This window comes from Megalops cyprinoides, chromosome 5 (genome assembly GCF_013368585.1).
Source record: "Megalops cyprinoides isolate fMegCyp1 chromosome 5, fMegCyp1.pri, whole genome shotgun sequence".
NCBI lineage: Eukaryota > Metazoa > Chordata > Actinopteri > Elopiformes > Megalopidae > Megalops > Megalops cyprinoides.
In genome coordinates, this window is record NC_050587.1 from 13079255 (window position 1) to 13101328 (window position 22074).

Genomic DNA, 22074 nt, shown 5'->3' on the forward strand with positions numbered 1-22074 from the left:
AATCTTCAGAGATGTGATTTGAGTAATGGATCCTGTGTGACTGCTTGATGAAGTGATTATGAGTGAGGGGAGGGAATTAATGTTGCAAGCTTAGTGGGGGCCATTAGGACATGCAGAGGTTTCTTCATATATCCACCACACACTCACTGTGACCACACAGTCCCATCTCATCTTTTTGAGTGCAGTTGTAGTGCTTCTGTGATTGCAGACCGCAGGGCTTTGAAGAAAGCAAAGAACCCAATGCCCATACATACAAAAACAACTAGATAGTGTCAGACAAACTGATGCAGATAAGAGAAATGGCAAAACTATCCTCATTCTTCCAAAAAACAAAAAAAAGTCAAATTTTGAACTTTCAAAAGTTTATTTCTCTGTAAAAATGACAGTAAATTGTAGTAACAGGAACTGTAAATACTAATACCTACTACAAGTCATTTACATACCTTTAATTTTTGATAACACTAGAAGGAACTGCAATTCAGTCTCCATGAATTATGGCAATAGTTCATTTCTGTACAACTCCCCTCAAACATGTAAACCGAACGTATTGCATGCAGTACACTTTGAGCCAATTCCTTTGAGATTAATGAAAAGGATAATTGTGATTAAGAAAAAAAGTTTTTGCTTTAACATCATTGCTGTTATTAAAATTGCAGCAAACAGAACTGGTAAGCCTATACTGTTTAACCAAAAACAAGAAAAATAAACAGGAACATTTACGTATGGATTCAAAAACCGAGACAAAACACTTATTTGGTGATAAACCCTTCAAATCAGCATTCATTCTGATGTGGAGAAAATCATGTTCATCCCTGCTATACGAAAAAGCAACAGATGTGTTCAGAAATGGTTCCTTTCTTGCACATAGATGTTGATCCAGTGTTACCAAGATTATACGTTGAAGTAAAATCTTTAACATCATTGCTGTTATTAAAATTGCAGCAAACAGAACCGGTAAGCCTATACTGTTTAACCAAAAACAAGAAAAATAAACAGGGACATTTATGTATGAATTTAAAAACTGAGAAACGCTTACTTGGTGATAAACCCTTCAAATCAGCATTAATTCTGATGTGGAGAAAATAATCATGTTCATCCCTGCTATATGAAAACGCAATAGAAACGGTTCCTTTCTTGCACATAGATGTTGATCCAGTGTTACCAAGATTATACATTGAAGTAAAATCTAGAAAAATCAAAGGCCCATTTCAAACCAAAATGATAAATCAAAAAAAGGACAAAAAAGTTGAGCAAAATTTCCATGGCTCCCTTTAATCATCATCAAAGTTCTGTTGTAAAAGGAAGTTGGCCGCCAAATTTTCGTTCTTCTCACAGGCAAAGTAGGCCTGTATGACAAGTCCTTCAGGGAATCCTAGTGCTTTTAGCTGAAAGAAGTAGAGAAAGAACACAGGTTAGACTTGTCACATTGTTAACATTCTTTTAGGTGACTTCCACCTATCAATATAAACACACTTGACTCACTGAATCAGGGCAGTTTTGAACTTAGCCAGCCTATTTTTTCAGGTGACAAATACAAGCAGGCAAAAAACAATGACAAAAAAAGCACCAGAGGAGATTTTATATGACTACATCAGAGATGTTCATGCAAGACTACCTCTAAATGGTATTGAACTGGTAACATGGAGGTTTAAAATGACAGCATTTTTGAGCTTCATAATTATTAACTGGCACCAAAAATGCTGTCCTGTGATTGTGCAGAGCCAGAATGGATTAGAAAACAAAAGTTTTTTTTGTGTCACAACCCCCAGCAACATTTAAACAGCACCACTTGACCAAGACTACCAACAACTTAACAACAGGGTTCTATGGACATCAGTTGGTTATGCAGTCAATTGAGAAAACAGTTCAGATTTAAACCTGGAGGGTCAGAAAACAAAGCAATAGTTGACCAGGCTGACCAAAAAGGCAGTGTGACAAAGTGAACTCTTTTCAGCTACGTTCCATAATCCACAGTGCTTACCCTTTCGATGGCTTCCTTCTCTTGGGGTGTGACCTGGATGTAGTTCATGGGTCCACCACCAGCCTCCGCCATGCCTCCCCCACCTCCCTGACCTGCCTCCTGCACAGGCTCATTCAGCATCTGGATGAACTGCTCCTGATGACTGCTGATTTGCTGGTGGGAGGACAGAGGGAAATTTTTAGTGTTCCAAATAATCAAACCTTGCAGCCATTTTTTTTATAGAGACCTGCGGGAAAACAGGCTGGAGGTTAAACTCGGTGAGACAATTTGAAAGCAACAGCCTGCTTTCCATACAACAAAAATACAGTGCTTGGCAATGCAGGGTCTCAGTGTATAGACTTTCCAGCCACTTTCTGGTATGCTACAGGATGACTGAGATGAATACACAGCAATTGGGATTCTGCCTAGCCTCGCCATCTCTTAAACACAAGGGTTTTAAGAAACTCTTTCATCACTCTTGCTGATAAAAAGCAAGCTGGAAAACGGTAGTAATGACACTGCTTCTAACGGAAGCCTTTCATAAGACTTTGGACCTGCTTCCCAGCCTTGATCTTTGGAAGATACGAGCTGACAGTTGTTCCAAAATCCTTCTGTAAGACTCTTTAATGAGCAGTGAGCTGGCTACTATATAAACTAAGGAGAAATGAACACATAGTGACACTGAGCATCAGTTTACAACACACTCTTTCTGATTAAATAATCATTTTATGAATGGGTTATGATGCAGCAGTCACAATCATCAGCTTGTCTGCTATCTAACTAGCTTTGCAGTTGATTCCAGTAGCATTTTTTTACCTTTATTACTTGATATTACTTATCCAGCAAATTGTTTTGTCTTAAAAGCTACTTAAGCTGGCTACCCAGGTCTCCTAGGAAACATATCATATGGGTGAAACTTGACAATTAAATCAAGAAAAATAAATACCGAAATCTAAATTCCCTGCATACTTTCTTATTTCTGCATTTGCGCATTTGCTCCTGCTTTGACAAGCTGATAGGTAACTAGACAAATATTGTACATCACTGACTTACATCAATAATACAGTGAAAGATTACTTCAACTAAACACCACCTCCTCCAGGGGTTCATGGGAACACAGAGTGAAGGTTCCTGAATGCTTGACATAATTTAATGTACTGCTCCAAAATAAGAAAGAAACCAAATGCTGAGAGGAGAACAGAAAGACACAGCAGGGATCACCTATTCCAGCAGTCCTGAAAAGCCAGCACAGTCTACCAACAGCCATATGTTAACTATTTTTGCTTTCACACCTACCCCTGTCTGCTGTCTTCTAAGGCACTGTTCCATTTTGGGAGTTGAACGGGGTATATGATTAGTGCCTACAACCTACGTTCCCCTGTCTCTATATGTGTAATTATAATTCATAATAAATACACTGAATGCTGCAGTCAGCCATATGGTTGATGAGCTAGGGTGAAGTATACACTTTAGGGTGATATCTGAGAAATAAATATAATTTATATCAAGATCTAATTTAGAAGATTCAGATACTACACTCAGAAACAATACTAGCATTTATAATACTAGGGACTGACCAGGGAACTAGCTTAGAACATACATGAAAAGCACACAAGCAAAAGGAGTCAGATGGATCCCAGACACAACCACCCAGTTAAGACAGTCAGAAATCTATTATCTATCTGAATTTATTACATTATGTTCCACCTTTAACCAAGTGAACACTAAGAAAAACAAAAACACATGTTCACGTGTGAATTCAACTCAATATTTTCTGTGTGTAGACAAATGACTGAGTGTTCTCAGTACCTGCAACAGCTGGGGATTCTCCCTCCCAATTTGCTGTAGTAAGGCAGGTAGCAGAGAGGGGTTCTGCTGGATGATCTGTCTCATCTGCTGGAACTGAGGCTGGTTCCTCAGGAACTCCAGGGGGTTGGCTGGGATACACAGAAAAAAAAAAGAAACATGTGACTGGAGTACAACTTTTGGAAAGCCTTTCCCTAACTGGCTGGAGTGTTTATGCATCCATGGTCGAGGCGCTGGAAGTGATACACATATGAACCCTTATTGGACTGCAAGATTTTGGGAGACACTCACCCCCCGAGGCGCTGATGGGTTGTGTTGGGGTGGCACTGGAGGGCGAGGACACAGACCCTGTGGCTCCAGCTGGAGTTCCCCCTGAGGGGGGCACCACTGGGTTGGCATGGCTCTCCTCCACTGGAAGACCCTGGGGAAGAGAAGAGCAAGCTATAAGATACACTCAACACAAGGAGGAGAAAACACATTCACACACATTTCTGCTGGATAGAAGGACAGGCGTCGTTAACCTGCTTCAGGTCACTCGTGTGGTGGGAATATATTTGGACAGACAGGTAAAGGTGCAGTTGGGGTGCTCACCGTCAGCAGGTACTCCACTGCTCTGTCTGGATTGTTGAAGCTGGCCCTCAGAGCTGCCACTACCTGCTCTCTCTCATAACCCATCAACATGATCTCTGTCACCATGTTCTCATATGACTGGCCTGTCACTGGAAAGCAAGCAGAATTCAGTCACAAGTCATATTTCTCACCCACAGTGATATACATTTCTACTTCAAGTCATACTCATGTTTTTCCATCAAGTAATATTTCCTGTACCACACCTGCCTGTTACTCTATCTTTGCTTTTCCATAGTTCCCCAGTATTATGCACTAGACAGTTGAAACGCTGCCTTATTCTGAATCTCCTACACTATATTACTCAGAGCTGCAAATGCCTAGTGTATAATACTGGATAGATACAGAAGAAATTACAGAATAGTACGAACATGCCAATGCGGCAAAGTAAACATTAATTGTAGGAAAAACATGTGAAAGACATGAGATAAAATCAACCATCTTTTCAAGCTAACACTTTGTGAAGTTAAAGTTAACCATATGAACAGTAGTAACAGCTGTGGTTTTTTTTTTTTTTTGCAAAACACTTTCAAGAAAAAGTCAAAGATAAATTACCATGTAACATTTCAGACAACTGAACATGCTATCACAAAAAACTTACATAAATCAAGTGCTTCCTTCAAAGTTCTGTTTTTAAACCATTTTAGCTGCAATTTCCTTTTAGGTAGAGAGGAAAATTATTGGGCTGATACAAAATTAAAAACAATTTCAACCAGCCTTTCATTATAAATACTGTTTTACCACTATAATGTTCAAATTATATTAGAAAATGAGAAAAAATGTTTCTCATTCCTGAACCAATAATTTGACAAGCTCATTTCCATCATGGGCAAGTAATTCCAATTATATTTTATTTCAAAGAGCAAAATTTAAAAATTACCAAGAGCAGAGGTGGCCTCTTCAAAAATGTTCACATTTGGCAAAGGACCTGAAGAACTGCAAAGAAATGGAAACCTGTGATAATGCATTGTGACTACAGAATGCAACAATAAATGAAAAAAAACTATTAATTAAAAGGATGGGCCCCTTTCATACTTGTCATCTCAGACACTGAGGTAGCCAAGCACTGTCAAAAATGAACCAATGACCTACTAATGTGCAACTTGGGAGTTGTTTTGCTGGAGTGAATTCAAACACAAACCCATGATGCCTGAGGGTGGGGGGTGAAGCATACTACCCACAGAGGGAAGAGGAAGCTCTAAATTCCACCCCAGTGACAGAACCTCTTAATGCTTTCAAGTCAGAGTTAATGTAACCTTCATACCATCTGTTCCCCTACGTCTTGGCACCCTTCTCTCAGATAAGCCTGCCAAAAATGTTCTCGCAACCCTTAATTAACCTCATCTAAAGGCATTCAGAAAGGCTGCTTGTGTAGATAACTGCAAAAGTGACGGAAGATTCAAAACTGATAAAACCAGCTGACAATTCATTTGAATTTTTTTTCCAGGAACAATGACACACAAAAAATAAATTAATAAATAAAAGGAAAATGTTCAGTACAATAAGGAAGGCATTAGGTCATATTTCAATACTAAGTGATTCAATACTCCGTTATTCAATTTATTTATGCAGCACAGGCATGTATATAGTAGTAGACTCTGGTGTTACAAGGATGGCAAAGTACTGTGCTAGCTGAAGCACGCCATTAAATATGCTCACTAGCTTTAATGTGGATTAAGACACAAATCTCTTTCATGGATTCGAACTTTAAGAGATGTCCTTCTACAGCACTGCATAAAGTACTCTATGCTGGAGGCCCTTCTGTTCTTCCCCAGGAGCAAATGTGCTGTTTAGGTTACAAGTGTTTGTATTGCATCTATCACCTAAACACACGTCAACCAGGTAATTAATATTCCTCTTTAGCCAGATAACCAGCAAGGTAGCTATGACTGCTCCTTCTATACTGCCTGCCTTGGTAGCACACTGCACCCAGTACAATTCTAGTTCATACGACTTTTGACTAATGTATGACATATTGTAGCTGTATATATGCCACGAAAACAGGCCTGCGAAGAGCTGTTTTTGTGTGTTGCCAAGGATTTCTTCCCTGATACATCTACTTTGTGCTGGCATTTAACTAGCTTAAGCAGCTTTATAGCAACAAGCAATTCCCATGAATGAACTCATAGTAACACCTTCCCAGCTAGCTAGCTAGTTATCAGTTTAAGAAGATAGCTAGGTGGCACGCAAGGTAAACTGTCATTTAGAAATTGTTTACAGAATTACACAATACCTAGCTAGCCTGCTACAACTTTGCTAAATATGGGACAATGCAGCTGTCTAGCTACCGACTGTGAAAAATACAAAATGCTAAACACAAAGAAATGTGTAAGTTTAGAGGACTATTTAGAGTCAGATCCATGAAAAACAGCACCACGGATTAGTACAAGCAAGTTAGCATGTTTTTTCAGCTAAAATGCCATTATGCAGTATTAATAATTGTTAGATGCCACCACAATATTCTAAATACCTAATTACCTAAGAGAGACTTGAGAATCTACTGCTGTTTGGATGGCTAAGCACCCACTTAGCAACAGTGTGCATGTGTTGTGTGGAGAATGTTAAAATATTCTCCTAATAAAGATATAAAACTGAAAAGCTAATTTACTTATCTTAGTGTATGTACACAGACATATTATAGTAAGTTTGTAAGTAACATCAACGAAGCTGGGTCATTCCATCTGAAACTAATGCCTCATGCACTGTGGTCTAAGATTCAATCAGCAATATGAGAAAATTTTCATTCAGTGATGAGCAAGTCTTATGTTTATGCTCTGTTTTCCAAGAGGTTTTTGAGATAAACCTGTTTCACTTTACACTCATATTTTGGTCACCATTTCTGTATGTCCAGATTCTAACACCATAGGACATAACATACAGAAAAGCCTGACTTTTTTTACTGCAGTTACCATGGACATTGAGCCCTCACATACAACTAAATATCCACATCTACAAATCAACCTAAAATAAGAAAAAAAAGTATTAGAATTAGTATTATAAGAAAAAAAACATGTTTGGGCATTTCTAGTTAGAGAAATAAAGCTTGTGGCCATATTCCTTGCATCTAAACAACTTTGACATTTCAAAACAATTTGTATGCTGTCCCTATGCGCCAAATTTAATCGTCATTACAAGATTCCTTCCTAGTGAACTTCAGTCTTCATTAACGCACATTTCTTTCATTTGTTCATTTCAATGAACTAAGGAATACTAAGAATAATCTGCAGAAAATAATTGATAAGGTACATAAGGTCCTGCAAATATTTGCCGATTTGAGATGGAATATCCCAGCAATACAGTATATTTTTTTGGAAATCATAACCATAAATAATCCTGACAGATCTCAAGAGGATTATCATGTTTCATACACTACTTAATACCAGATGCTGTAAATTCACAGTTTATAAGACAAATACTACAGCTACTTTGTGGACAGTTCTGTGCCTTCTAATAATTACAGTGGCCATATTATCACAGAATTTCTAATGGAACTGTAAATCAAATCAGTTAAAAAAAAAAACCCTGTTCAGTTTCAGAAAAGATCACTGAAGGGTGAGACCTGACCCATTTTTTTTTTTACCAAAAATTAACTGGATTATTTCATGTATTACTATTTACTGCAATGCAAATAGTCAATGAGTTTTTTCAAATTGGTTTCTTTATATGCTGGATTTTACAAAAGGACTCTTCAGCTGTATGAAATCAATGAGCGCACACATTTTACTCACCAGTACACCTTTGGTTCAACTTATTCAATTTACATCCACTTATAAAAGAAATTGATGTAGGGGCTAGCAAAGCAGTTCAACTCTTACCTGCCTCTTCTCCTTTAGAAAGACTAACTTCTTAATCTCTTCTTTCCCTGACTGATGCACACTCATGTTGATACTGATGGGTGATATTCCTCTGTATTAAGGTTACCATGATCAAGACGTTACCTGAGGTCAACCACTGCATTTCCACTGAACAGAATGCAATTATAGACACTTCCACAACATGTTTTCATCCTCACCAATCCTGGAGACTCTGTGCCCTTTAAAAATGCCAGACTCAGCTCTGCTAGACACTGGACTGAGAAAATCAATTCCAAAAAATTCTGATTACAATTTAAGGGAATGAACACTGTGAGATGCACTTGTTGCTGTGTCAGAGAGCGGTGGGCCAAGGACACTGCAGTACCTATCAGGAGAGGAGGCAGGATCTGTGCTGGTGGGAGGTTTCCCCTCACTGGGCTTGTCGTCTTTGCTAGTACTCTCAGGTGTGGTCTCAGAGGTGGTGGAGGCGGCAGGGGCAGGCGAGGGGGCTGTAGTGCTGGGTGGGGCTGGGGTTGTGGTCGACACAGCAGGGGAAGACTGGGCAGCTGATGGCGCCGCTTTAGGCTGCAAAGCAGAGACGTGGAACAGAGTGATAGTGATTTACAGCCCCAATAAACAGTGCATTAATCTTGACAAACCTCCGTCACCACTAACATTTCTCTATTTAAACATCAAAAAAGAAGTCTGTCTGTTGACAGACCTTAATTTCCTGCCGTTGTGGAAAAAATTCTCACATGCCCACCCCCGCCTTCACCATTCCCAGGTGCAAAACAAATCATATTTCAATGAATATAAAACCATTTTTTGAAAGCCCCTACGGGAACTTGCATAATTGCAGTACCCATGAACTAGCACCTTCTGTAGTGTCACCAACAGTGTCTCAAACTGGGCTGACAAATGTAACGGCACAGGTATATGGCCTCAGATCATGGGAACTGTTACAAACACAAATTATTACGTGCTAAGAGATGATGTCTGGGCAGCTACAACCGCAATTGTTAACATCTCCCCTCAGTGGGAGTGAGACTCTGGGCACTGTCTCAATGACATACAATATGGGATATTTTCCATAATAACAAGCTCTCTGCTGAGACGCATCTCATCTACCTACTCGACCTCCACTCTAATGAAAAGGGGAAAGTAATTAAGACCATCGGTTATGGTCAACGGGCACCTAAGTGATCACATCTCAGCTAGTAAGTCAGCCAATATAAATGATTCAAACTAAATTAGCCGGCTGGGTATTATGTGAGCTTTTTAGTGCTTTGGTTGGTACAGTTCTCAGTAAGATACATTCTGCAATACTTGGCAAAAACATGGAGGCAACAATTCATTTGAAGCTTAATGTGTGAACACCTTGTCTCATGGCCACTGAACACAAGGGCATTTTTACTGTTAATAACCCGATATAACAGTTTTTAAGCCAGACAGTTCTGATTAAAGTAACACTGAAGGTTTTGTATATTCTATCTGACATCACTATTTGTTTCAAATTTTTACACATTTTTGAATAGTAGCCTTCTAGTAAAAATGTTTTACTAGAGCTTTATTTATAGTCATCACATCCCCAGTACCTATTGAATTAAATGGTGCATAACTATTACAAATGTTTCATTGAAACGGTAGTGTAGCAAGGGTTCCTGTACATTGTTATTCACATAATTGGTCTTTCTGATATAGGACCAGGGAAAACGACACTCGTGACTAGGTTGAGTGACAGGGATAGCTAAGGACCAATCTAGCTCAATCCGTGCAAAGCCGTCCATTCGCCTACAGCTATTGTGCTGGAGGCTGCTTGAATATTTTTGTCAATACAACAAATGAATCAGAGAAGAGGTAGCAGAGTACTAGCTTAGCTAACACACACACACACACACACACACACACACACACAAAATAATGTCAATAAAGCAACAAGAGGAAATTAAGCTGCCTAGGTGATTACAATATATTTTTGTACAGGACACTTTAGATACAGGGTGTTTGGAGCAACGGTTTGTTTTAACTGATAGTGCAGAGTTTGGTTTGCTCCATGAAAAGAAATACTGAAGAAATGTTCTCTTTCTGGCTGTTGGATGTAGAATTTTACAGCAAATGAGCTCATTTTCTTACATCAGTACAGACCGGGCACTAGACAGAATCACTGGCCTGGATGTGCTAAAAGTAGACACCAATCTACTCTCTTAGCTGGTAAATCCAGATAATGAAGACTAGCTTGTGTTAGATCAAATTTTTATCATTGTCACCTTTGCCACCATGACAACCACAAAGTTCTTCTCGTCAATCTTGTACTCCTTGAGTGCAGTATCATCATTAAGGATTTTGCCTGAAACACAAAAGAAGGAAATGTGATTTATCAATAGGTGCAGAGGACATTTTCTGTGAGCCATAAATATTCCCATGAGCTGCACAGGAAGATGTCTGGACCCAAATAAATAAAAATGTCACAGCCAGTACCAAGGTCTAGAAATTTTGAGGATAATAAATGAACTGCCAGAACAGTTGAAATGCGCCATACCTACCCAACTGCTCCCAAAATATTTAAGGGTGCTTCAGTTTTGTAAAACGCACAGAAAAATATTCAAATTGAATGGAAGCAAATCATTTATCATGTGGTTTGACTAGCAATCTGATCTTAAAGTGGAGAACAACTAGGTACCTTAAATACTTAAGCAATTGAAATAAGCTTTGCAATTATTTGGGGGAGGGGGGGGGGCTTTCATCGCATAAAGGTATTGCTAGATCAGGGTGGAGTAAATGCCCGATAATATTTAATGACTGCCAAAGTCTTTATAAGCCAGGTCTCGATATGTCACTTAAATTTAACAAGTTTGCATTGACACCAGCACAAGCACACACAAATTTGCATGCAACTTCCCGAACCGTTGCAAAGCCCGATCACTGGTGTCTAGCTCAAACTCTCCCTGCCAAAGAGAGTACAAGCAGGCCAAGGTGCACTTTATTGCCAAAAAGCAGTTCTGCACATTGAAATTATGGGTTTCCTTGGGAGGATGCCTGACTGATGTTAGTTTTTGGTTGGTAGGACCCAGAATATTCAGTATGACAACTACAAAGCCCACTGTTAGTCATCTGTTGGAACAGTGACAACTGATAAATGTCTGGTATCTACAACAATGGTTCCTGTCACATCGAATTCTAGATCCTAAAATGGCCTTTTCACAATGCTGTCCATTTCAAATTCCTCCTACTCCTGCCAATCCTCCTGATCAAGTCTGGCAACTCTTAAATGTCTGGGATAAACTGGTGACACCAAAACGCAGAAGGACAGAAGGACGTTGCTTGCTTTCTTTACTTACTGGCACCCTTGGAATAGAGAGACATATGAGAACATCAGAGATGTCATATCAGAGAAGAGCACCACAGATCAATCAAAGCACCATACAAATTGCAACCAGCATACTGAAATCATTTCAATTATAAGCAACTGCCATGCAAGTCCACCGAAAGATAGGACTACTTTAAACCAGAGAAATGCTTTAATTAGAGGTAGTTAGGACTCCCAATGTATCCACCAAAAGATGGGTAAAGGTGGATACATCACACCATCTTTTGAGAACAGTTTGTGCTCTTTTCATTTAAAAAATGTCAGTTTAGGGAGGAAATTTAAGAAAAGAAGAAACATACCTGCATATATCAGTTTTTGTCCTGCCACAGGAAAACCATCCTTTCCTTTCTCATTCTCAATTTTTTCCTTCAGCGCCTTTACCTATTAAAAATGATGCACAAAAAAACTGATTAAATGAAGAGTGACAGGCGTGTGACATTAAGTTTCTTGGCATACAATAACTAGTACATTAGTGTTACTGCACACTAATTCTTATGCAGAGCACACTGCACACCCACTCCTGCCAGCATCTCAGAAACGCTAATTCCTTATGATGTCACTCGATTCTTTCAGTTTGTTTTCAAAAAGAAGTATTTAAAAAAATACATTACCACTGACTTCATAAAAAGAGGATTCTGTTCAAAAATAAGCGTACAAATAATTGCCCAGCTTGAACAGATAATATACAAATCAACAGCATTCAATTCTGAATGTTTGTCAGCTCAGTGCTTCTTGAAAAATGCTCAGTAATTGTTTTCTTCTTTTGTGATTTTTGAGATGATAAACACTAAAATATAGCACAGCCCCAAGATAGATGAGTTTAAAATAAAACACACTGAAGAAAGTAGGCACTAATACCTTTAGTAAACCACTTCTACAAAAATATTTACTGAATGCAAATTAAGTCACAGTTAAGTGGCTGCAAGGCAATGCACACATTTAAATAACTATTCCTAACAGGTTATAAAAAACATATGCATACCTGTCCTCTGTTAGCTCACTGTTAAGTCATTTGTCTGGCTACATGCAACTTCACACATCCCCAAGGACAAAATATGACTTCCAACTGTCATGGGGATAATAATTAGCTGCATGGATAGTTTCACTGCCAGGGTATCTGAACTTCACAATGATTACATCCTTCACCAATCTGTGTGACTCAACAAGCTGCTGAACTTAAATCATAAAGGAAGCAGGAAAATTATGTCCCCATCTGTTGGATGTTCCACATAGCAATAGTACTTGCAACAGTTTTGTCATCAAGGGCCCCCAACTCCCCCTCCCCAATTTTTTGAATTACCAGCTGGACATAAGGCTTGCCTCAACAGGCACATGCTGCAGTCACACAAAGGGCCATGAAGTAAATCCTGCAATCCTATGATACTCCCATCCTATGATTCTACTGTAGTGCATTACGGGGCCTGTAGCAGTTTCACTAGCTACAATTCCCGTAGTGCACTACAGGATAACCAGTGTCAGTTGGAGGATCAGTGTATCTCTGACAGCAGCTTATGGGCACCTATGCCCAACCTACCCTTGCAGGACAAGGACATATAATCTCCCTGCTGCACACTCCTAACATTAGCCTGCTAATGACATAGTGCAACTTTAAAATAGTGAATGTTTTGTTTATAGAAGTGCCTTTTCCAAATGAGCCTCTTGAGAACCCCTTAATCAAATGTTTAACAATAAAACTATGCATAAGGTAGGCACAATTCAAAGGCAATCATTTCAAAAATAGGTGTGATGTGGTCTGTTAGCAGGTTAGTTCCTTGTGTTGCACCAGGTTTGACAGATGCAGATGAAATGATCAGCTGAAATAGCCAAAATGTAAGTAAGACTGCTGTAAAGTAAGAAACATGATGGGCACAGACCATGCGGTACTGATAACTGTACATACACTGTAGAAACTTAAGACTTGGATATGGGTGTCACTCATCCACAGAGAGACTGTAAAGAATCTTTACTGGGACTTCCTTGTCTAGGTGTGACCTCACAAAGGCTGAGCCATGCAGAGAGAGAGAACAGCAGCTGCATGGCTGCAGCAGAGGCCTGCCAAAGCAAGCCATGGGTCAGCCAACTGACCCAGGCTTTGCTGAGAGACCACGACAAGTGTATACCCTTGTGATTGTAGGGACAAGGCTCATGCAGCCAATCAGAGCCAGGGACACATGAATGGGGCTCTATGATGGGACAACTGGTGCCATCGTACACACTGCACCAGCCCAGATTTCCTGGACAGTGAGTCACTGCCTGTAATTGTTTGTCATTCCAGAGGGGGTCTCATTTCTAAAACTACATGCTGAATGCAGCCACTTATCCCACTTTAAAACAGGTTTGTAATAGTATACATATATATATATATATATATATATTTTTTTTTAAAGTTTGGTGCCCAAATTTAATCAATTCAAGCCCGACTATAATTATTTTCTCATCTGACCAAAACTCACGGCAAATTTTTTTTTTTTTTTTATCCAAAACTGCTTACACACAAACACTGAGAGGTACATCAATGTGATTGATTCTGGAGAATGTAAGAACAATCTAATTTCATTCTAGAAAAACATGTTACAAAAAAATCTTTAAAACAACAAAACAAAACCTCTTCCCCGAAGTGGTCCTTCTAAGCACCAACTTAAGTTGTAAATCTGATACTTCTGCTTGTGAGCAAGGGTTGATCAATACGGTTTTTAGGCCTGGTACAGAGATTTTTCACAGTATTTAAGCAAATGATGAATAGGCCTATACAATATGTATGATCATCCACTGTGCAAATAGGTGATATTGGAATATTACCTCAGTCATGTGCATATTGAACTTCTTTCTCAAAATCATGGTTACAGATTTAACTGTGGTAACAAATTACAAACTCTGGGTACTTTCCTTGCTACCTATTTATATAGGTATAATTATCTACTTCATTCAGTACTTTTGTAGGTTGCTCACTAACATTTGATTTGAATATCGGAAACACATCCATAAAGACAGTATGAAAGACCAAAGGTGATTACATTTTGTCATGGAGAATGGGGTACAAAATACACTTAATCTACGCATTGGTCATTCCAGTGATTACCACATTTACAAACAGAAAAAACTACAGTGAAACAAAACTTCAACTTTCAAATTGCATGTTGTGTTAAAAATGGTACCAGCTGTGAATGTGTCCATGCATCATTAAAATGCAGGATTCCCATTGCAGCAATTAATATGACCAGTTTCTACTGCTGAGTCACCTGGCTGGTGCTGACCATCAGGAAAGCAGCACAGTGAAAGGCCAGACGACTGTAACACAAAGCAGTGAAAGACTTGAAAAACACATTTCTGGGTTTATGTTCAACAAAAGTTTTTAACACTCCCACACGGGCTTACAACACACTAACTCTGTAACATCATACTCCCAATCCTGAAGCGGTCTCTAAAGACCGTCAATGCGAGTCAAGTCATGCTTTTGCAGGCCACTTCCTGTGCTGTCCCCTTGGAGGTTCACACTACACAGCCTACCAGCACGCTAGTTATGTTACCTCGTTTCGATTAAGCAGCTCAGACATAACTAGACTAACTGGCAACAAATGCCCTCAAACATCTGACAGCTAACCACGTCTATAGAGTAGACATCGACTCAGACTAGACATTCTTACACCGAAAGATTTTCACGTGGCTGCACACAAAGGTTAGGTTCAAGGTTCAAGCTAGTTAGCTGAGTAATGATACCTCATTGCTATCTTGACACCGATTTACTCGTTCATTACAGGAGATGACGGTAGCGTGAGCTCGTTGAGTTATCAGGGTAAGTAGCTGGCTGAAAACATCAAACTAACTTAGCCAACAAGAACTGGCTAGCTAGTTATAATCACATTCGTCCCGAGTAGCTGGCTACCTAAAGACCTACAACTAAACACCCACCTTCTGGTCAAAGTGCAAATAACGTTTTATTTATACTATTTATATTTCAATCGTGGTAATGCTGGAGTAGTTGATCAGCCGCAGATCGCAGCAAGTTTGCTGGATAGCTAGGTCAGACCTAGCTACTACACTGGTCACGACTAGTCAGCTTGCTTAATGCTACATAATCCAGTGGATCCACTAGGTAGTTATAGTTAGTTAAACCGCTATCTTCACATTTGATTCACTCACAACAGAATTATGAAATGTCAGATAGCTATATACTTACACAATGCTTAATGCATTATATTAGATGTCTGACTAGATAACTAGCAAATGTACAGTTAACGTAACGTTTGGAGATAAGTAGCTCACCTAATGTAACTAGACTAATTAGCCCGACAGTCCATGACATATGGTCGTAACGGAGCAAGATGGCTAACTTTAGTCTATCTAGGTAATTTAACATTGCTACTACAGAATGATGCAACAATTTTGCATGATAGCTAACCAGCTAACTTGCGGTTTTGGTTCGCTCACGTGGCTAGCTACTTATATTGGTAAGAAAGCTAGCAGGCTAACCTTACCAAGTAGCGAGCCAAGTTAGCAATAAATAACCAATCGTCTTAATTTCTACTATTACTAACGTCAACCGATTAGCTAGCTAGCACCCTTAGCTAAGAAGCTACCCAGCTACTTTTACTTTTCACGAGCTGGCTAGCTAACTAGCTAACTTTCAGGTTAGCTTGCTAATATAGTTAGCAAGTTAAGTTATGGTTCCAGTTCATGAAATACAAAGTTAGTGTGTCAGAACGGTTACGTTTCTACTGGTGGTTGCTAGTACTGGACTGAAAATAATAACCTTATTGTCCTCTAAAAGTGGTAAGCTAGCTACCACCCTCCTCGAAGGAATCTATCAGTAACGTTAGCACCACCTCCAACCCATGCTTGGTGTTTCCACCCGCTCTCACCGTCTCTTCTCCATCTATGTCGATTTTAAACGTCTGCTGTTGCAGGGTTTTCAAAGTGATCTGCATTTTGTCGACTTTCCAGTGCTCTAGCTCACTAAAGTATTAGGACTATGCCTTCCCGCAGTTATTTTAAAAAGGGTAGCTAGCTGTGTGTGTACTTTCCTCGCTATTTTCGCTAGCTCATCACAGGCTGGCCGCCGCCATTCCTCTGCGCTTTTTTTAGAGCGTAAACAAACCTGGCCCTAGCGAATACGCATGCGCTGAGCGCCGACGGCTTCTGCGGCTGCGCAAACTACGGAACGTTAAAAGACTCGAACGTCCGGGGGAAGAAGCCTCATCTTTAAAGATACTACATAAAACAAAGATGGCAACGTTTGTGTAGTTTACACTGAAGTTGCTTGGCTTGTACGTGAAAACCGAAATGTCGATAGTAACCGGAACTTAATTAAGTAATAAAATATTTGGAATCAGTTGAGTTTACTCAGAAGTAACTCAGAATACATCTCCCCTTTCATCGTCTTAGCCATTCTTATTGGCTTAGTGGGGAAAGTGACCCTGGGGGGCGGGGACTGGACAGAAGGTCATGGTTGGGGAATGTCACAAGGTTTTTGGCAACAGATATGGCTAGGCCTGACCAAACAAAAAGAATCATATTGTAAGCCTTGAATTGAAACTACATGTGGAATGATACTCAGACTACAAAGGGGCAAGAATAGAATGCAAAATACCTATTGAAAATAAGAGACGGAGCTTGCACTCACCTCTGGAGTGCCAGAGTTTAAAGTGGGTCCTTAAAATGTATTTTTGTGGTTTTATTTTTCATGAAAACTCCACGTTTTTTCCAGTCAACCTTCATCTGGTTTCTCAGTAGTCATCTGTTCCATGCTTGATTTGTGTTTGTTAAATCCTTATTAATACACAAGAACAAATTATGTACCAAGTTCCACACTGTGAAGACAGGTACTATGTTACTAGCAGTATGAGATCTTACAGAGAAGTAACAAGGACATTTCATTCGAAAGGCAGAAGGACACTGACATCCAAGGTAATACATCAATTTAGCTGGAGGCGTTATTCTATCATTGAATTTTTCTCTCTTTGAAGTTGAAAAAAAAAAAAAACAAAATCTGGATTTAAACTGCCTACATTTTGCTGCTTTCAAAAAATGTTTGAGTGTGCTTCAGACCATTCAGGTTGGTGATTACAGGACACAGTGTCAAGGCATGGATGCATTTGATTACTTGATTCCCAGCTTGTCATTTTAAATGGAAACTGCTGCCCACAAAGCTCATTCATTTCAGTTGAATTACTTTATTATGTTTCCAATATAATATTTTGACATAGTGTTTTAAAAGAAAAGTAGGTGCTCTTCCAAGTGAATTTTCACACTATTTGAAAGCTTGGTTCGCTATCATAATGAGTACATTAGACCTTCCAATGTCATTGGAAATTTGTATCTTTATTGTCATGAGGATAAGTAACAGTAATGGAAAACACTTTTCACAGTCTCTTCCTCAGGCTCACTTAGGCTATAATTGCTGTACTAGTGGGAGAGTGCACAGACTATTTCTCTAATGATACAATCAAATAAACCTTCTCTGTGCCCCCCTTTATCTTCTCATCCAGGAAAAAAGTAGATTGGAAAAGTGGAAGTAAGGACATCACGGTTTAGACCTCAATTCCATTCAGAGTTCCAACTACTTTTAGGTGCATGGATGCTTCTAGTGATGTATTGCTAATGTCTCAAGCAGCCACATGTCTGACAAGCAAGTGAGGGAAGAAAGGAGATAAAAAGTAAGACCCGAGGACAGCATTACAGTGTGAGATGTAGGCAACACAAACACATGCACATGCCAAACATACATAGCTTGTTAAAATGCTTGATATTTGGCAGTGTGATTTGGTGGACATCTTTCCCTTTCCATGTACTTGTGCAGGAGGACTAAGGTGAGATGAATCCAATGGTCCAGTACACTCACATGCAGCCAATGGCTATTTTTTACACTGTTAGTCACGGTGCACACTACAATGGATGCTCATTGAAGGATAGATGCTACTCGAATGATGTCGTCTGAGAAACTTGTAGATGCTTGACAAATGACAGGGTGTGATAAGACAAGCAACCCCTGCTGACATGCCTACCCCTATTCCTGGCACAACAAATAAATAAATCAAAGTGTATTGTTTCTTTTCTATCTTGTTTTTGTTCCTATTTTATCCGAGGTGTAGAGAAATATGGAGAGCTATACAACTCCAATGTGACACACATTCCATTGACATGATCTTGCAATTAGTACCCAATATGCAAATCATCAAACGAACGTAACTAGCAATAACGCATTATTCACAGATGAACAGTAATTAGCATCAATTATCTTTGCAAAATTACCTACATTTTTGACCAAGTATTTGTACTACAGAGCTCAACAGTCAGATTTTGGGATCTAAATTTAAGACTGGATATTGGCAAGTATTTGAGATGGCAGCAAATTACACAGAATACACCTCAAAGAAAAACTCTTAAACTGAAATAATCAAGTCAGTGAGGACACAGCACATTCAGGGAAGACATCCAAAGTATTTCTCTTGCAGTAAGTAGTTTAGCAGAACCACTGCCCCTAAATGGGATTCTCACATTTTTACACTTCCATAAATGTTAGAGATACATGGCATATATTTGTCAAGAATATAAGTCCTAATCAGCTCACCTGAAAAATCAAATTTGCTTCCATCTGAAATGTCCAATGTTAAATATTATTAACTCCTAGCCCTCACTCCCATACATGTTGCTGTGGAGCCTCATTAGAATAAGATCATTAGAAATGGTATCCTGGGTTTATAATAAGCTGAGTTATCCTCCAGTTGTAGTAAGGGTACATGAGTCTTGCCATCACCTTTTAATACCACAAAATTCTGTAATTTAAGATAGGTAGCATATTTAATACTGTAAACACATCCGTGTGTACAAACACAAAGCTGTGGTGAGTGTTGTCACTATTTGTGATTAATTTATTTGGCAGGTGCTCATATCTGAAGTGAATAAAAAGGTCTGACTGCTGCTGCGGAGGGGAGAATTTCTAGAAGACCAGAGGTTGTGGAGTAGAGAGCACATGCATAAATGGAAGGTCTGATGAAGGACTGAAGGTAGGAAGGAGCCATGCCCTAGACTGCCCAGTAGGTAGTGCAGTGATTGTAAACCAGAGAACGTAAACAAGCAGAGCTGAGATATGGTATATTTTGGGAGCACTCTAAATGATTTGAAGGAGTCTAGTGGCACAGGCAGTGAGGCTGGCTGACTGAATGTTAACATAGTCCAAGCGGGATAGAACCAGGGCATGGAGAAGGAGCTTAGGCAGCTTCGTCTTGTGTTGTTTAGGAAGAACCTGCAGGACCCTCCATATTCTATCTGGTTATGCATGATCATCTCTATTTCTGTAAATCTGTAATATCTCCACCTGGCTACTAAGCGTATAATAATATTTGACATATTGATTGATTGGTTGTTTGATGGCAATTGATTGATGCAATTATATTTTACTTAATTATATTTGGTCTTTACTATATTTACTTTATGAATGCATTTTTGTGACCCCAATATCTTTCTTCACACTTATGTGAGTACCCATAAGCATATGTGTTGTGCGTAATGACTAACAATGTCTCCTCAATGATCTGGATGACTGGAGATGGCTGGGAAATGCTTTGACTTTCAGAGAAAAACTATGCCTCTGAAATAAACATCTCAGTCATTCAAATGTGTTGTCAAACAGCCACATCCCCCCACAGAAGAGCTTTTTAAAATCTTTTTATTTTTAGTGCTTGACTTTCATCCCCAAAGATCACAGCCAAAGATGAAAACTAATAGTAATGAAACCAGCTACAAAGATAGAGAAATGAAAGGGATCGTGTGGATGCCCAAAGCTTGGCAGACTGAAGCCTTCCCTGAAGGAGGAGGTCTATGTGAGAGGAACCACAAAGTTGCATATTAAACATAGGATCAGAAGATGGTGAGAACAAAAGCGTCCCTCTTTGCCCCCCCCAAAACTCTGTCAGCTCCAGTGGTCCTTTCTGTGTTGCTGTGGATGCAACAGTTCGGTCTGCTCATGCAAATGCACACATCGTGATGAGAAGGCGACAGATGCACAAACAATGGGGGGTCCTGCCTGGAACAGCGCCACTGGTTCTCAGCCTCCTTTGCTCATACGTTTTCTAACCTCCTCTGCCCTGTGCCATGGGACCTTTCTCATACAATATTCATATTTTTGATCATCATTAAAATATTTCAACTAACACCTTTTTTTAAAAAAAGATATATATACTAATAAGTGTGATATGGGTTTCAATGCTGTGGAATCCACCATTAAGCAAAAGTGTGTTCATCAGGTTGAAATGGGTGAAATGTTTGGAACAACAGGACCAGTTTTGGTTAGAGGAATGTTTTTCAGTGAAATACAATACTAGCAGTGCTGAAAGCTTCTTTTAATATCAAAGTTAGCCAGGCATGCCATTTAAACAGACCAACTTCCAAGTTAATTTTCTACAGTTGTGTTTACTGGTTAGGTTCTTTTTCACTTTTTCTTCAGCATGACATAATTCAAGAATATGAGCAGAAAAATTCTACGCCTTTTTAATTTACATTTTCTGTAGCATATTGCAATCCCTATGGAGCTGGTCTGCACCTGTGCGTTGTGTCAGGTTGCCATGTGACAAAGAAGCAGTATACCCATCACCTGTCACACATCATTTAAAATTAAATTTAACCTGCAAACTCCTCTGATGCCTTTGGGACATCAGAGGGGGAAAAATGAATGAATTATCCAGGAGAGATAGACCCTGTGAGGGCACTCTATAAAAGATTCAGGAGTTTCAGGCCCAGTGGCGAGAATTTTGCACCTTAGCTTGTATATTGAGTAGCCGCTGGCAGTTGTGTTAGTGTGTGGCCTGGGACCCAGGTCAGACCCAGTGAACAGGCACTGAATCTCAGAGCGTCAGTGGAGAGATGAGCGTCTGACCTCCAGAATCGGCCAGGCTCATTTTCACCACAGCACCAAGTGCAAATTTTAACCTAGAGTTGCAGAGGGTCACTTTCCACTTGAACTTGTTTAACCTTCCACCAAAGAAAACATTCTAAATGGTACTGCTTCCAATGTGTATCAGACATCAGACTGATATATACTGCACCATCTTCATCTTTATGTTGCATGCCTGTAATAACTTATTTGTTTGCTGATACAGATCTATGTACAGGTGTACAACATGAAAGGTAAAGATGGTGTTAAACTTTAGATGTATTACAACATATCAAGATAGCAAAAATATAGATTTTTTCTTCATCGTCATGGAACAGTTCATTATTACCTGTGACATTTAGGGTGAATTGCCACATTTTCCATGCAGAAAAGGGATGCTTCCTGCACAGCAGGCAAACAACTGGATCAGTCATCTTGTAAACAGACAATATCACCTAGCTGCTAAATACATGATTTTTCATCATAAAATGGTACTCAAGTCATGCTACCCCAAGCAATATGAAATTGATTTAATTGAAAACACAGTCCAAAATAAGATAATGTATCCATTTTAATAATTCCATTATGACACTGTTCCTAGCCTTGTGGGATTCTGAAGATGTTTTAAAATTCTCAAACAAAAGCCCACTGA

General features: G+C 39.3%; 1 protein-coding gene across 1 annotated transcript; it reads right to left on the reverse strand.

The window, feature by feature from the left end:
- Positions 1-371: 371 nt before the first annotated feature.
- Positions 372-16627, reverse strand: rad23b (RAD23 homolog B, nucleotide excision repair protein). Its single transcript, XM_036529337.1, has 10 exons — positions 16414-16627; positions 11854-11935; positions 10455-10534; positions 8573-8772; positions 5274-5329; positions 4358-4485; positions 4058-4187; positions 3770-3897; positions 1982-2134; positions 372-1385 (listed from the first exon to the last, which is right to left on the reverse strand). The coding sequence occupies exons 1-10, from the start codon at positions 16477-16479 to the stop codon at positions 1272-1274; spliced, it is 1137 nt and encodes a 378-aa protein (XP_036385230.1). The 5' UTR covers positions 16480-16627; the 3' UTR covers positions 372-1271.
- Positions 16628-22074: the final 5447 nt, after the last annotated feature.

Coding starts and splice junctions, on each gene's coding strand:
- rad23b (XM_036529337.1), bottom strand. CDS start 16,479: ATGCAGATCACTTTGAAAACCCTGCAACAGCAGACGTTTAAAATCGAC. Junction 8,773..10,454: donor TGGTTGTCATGGTGGCAAAG/GTGACAATGATA, acceptor TCTGCTTTGCAG/CCTAAAGCGGCGCCATCAGC. Junction 4,188..4,357: donor CAGTGGAGTACCTGCTGACG/GTGAGCACCCCA, acceptor TCTCTTCCCCAG/GGTCTTCCAGTGGAGGAGAG.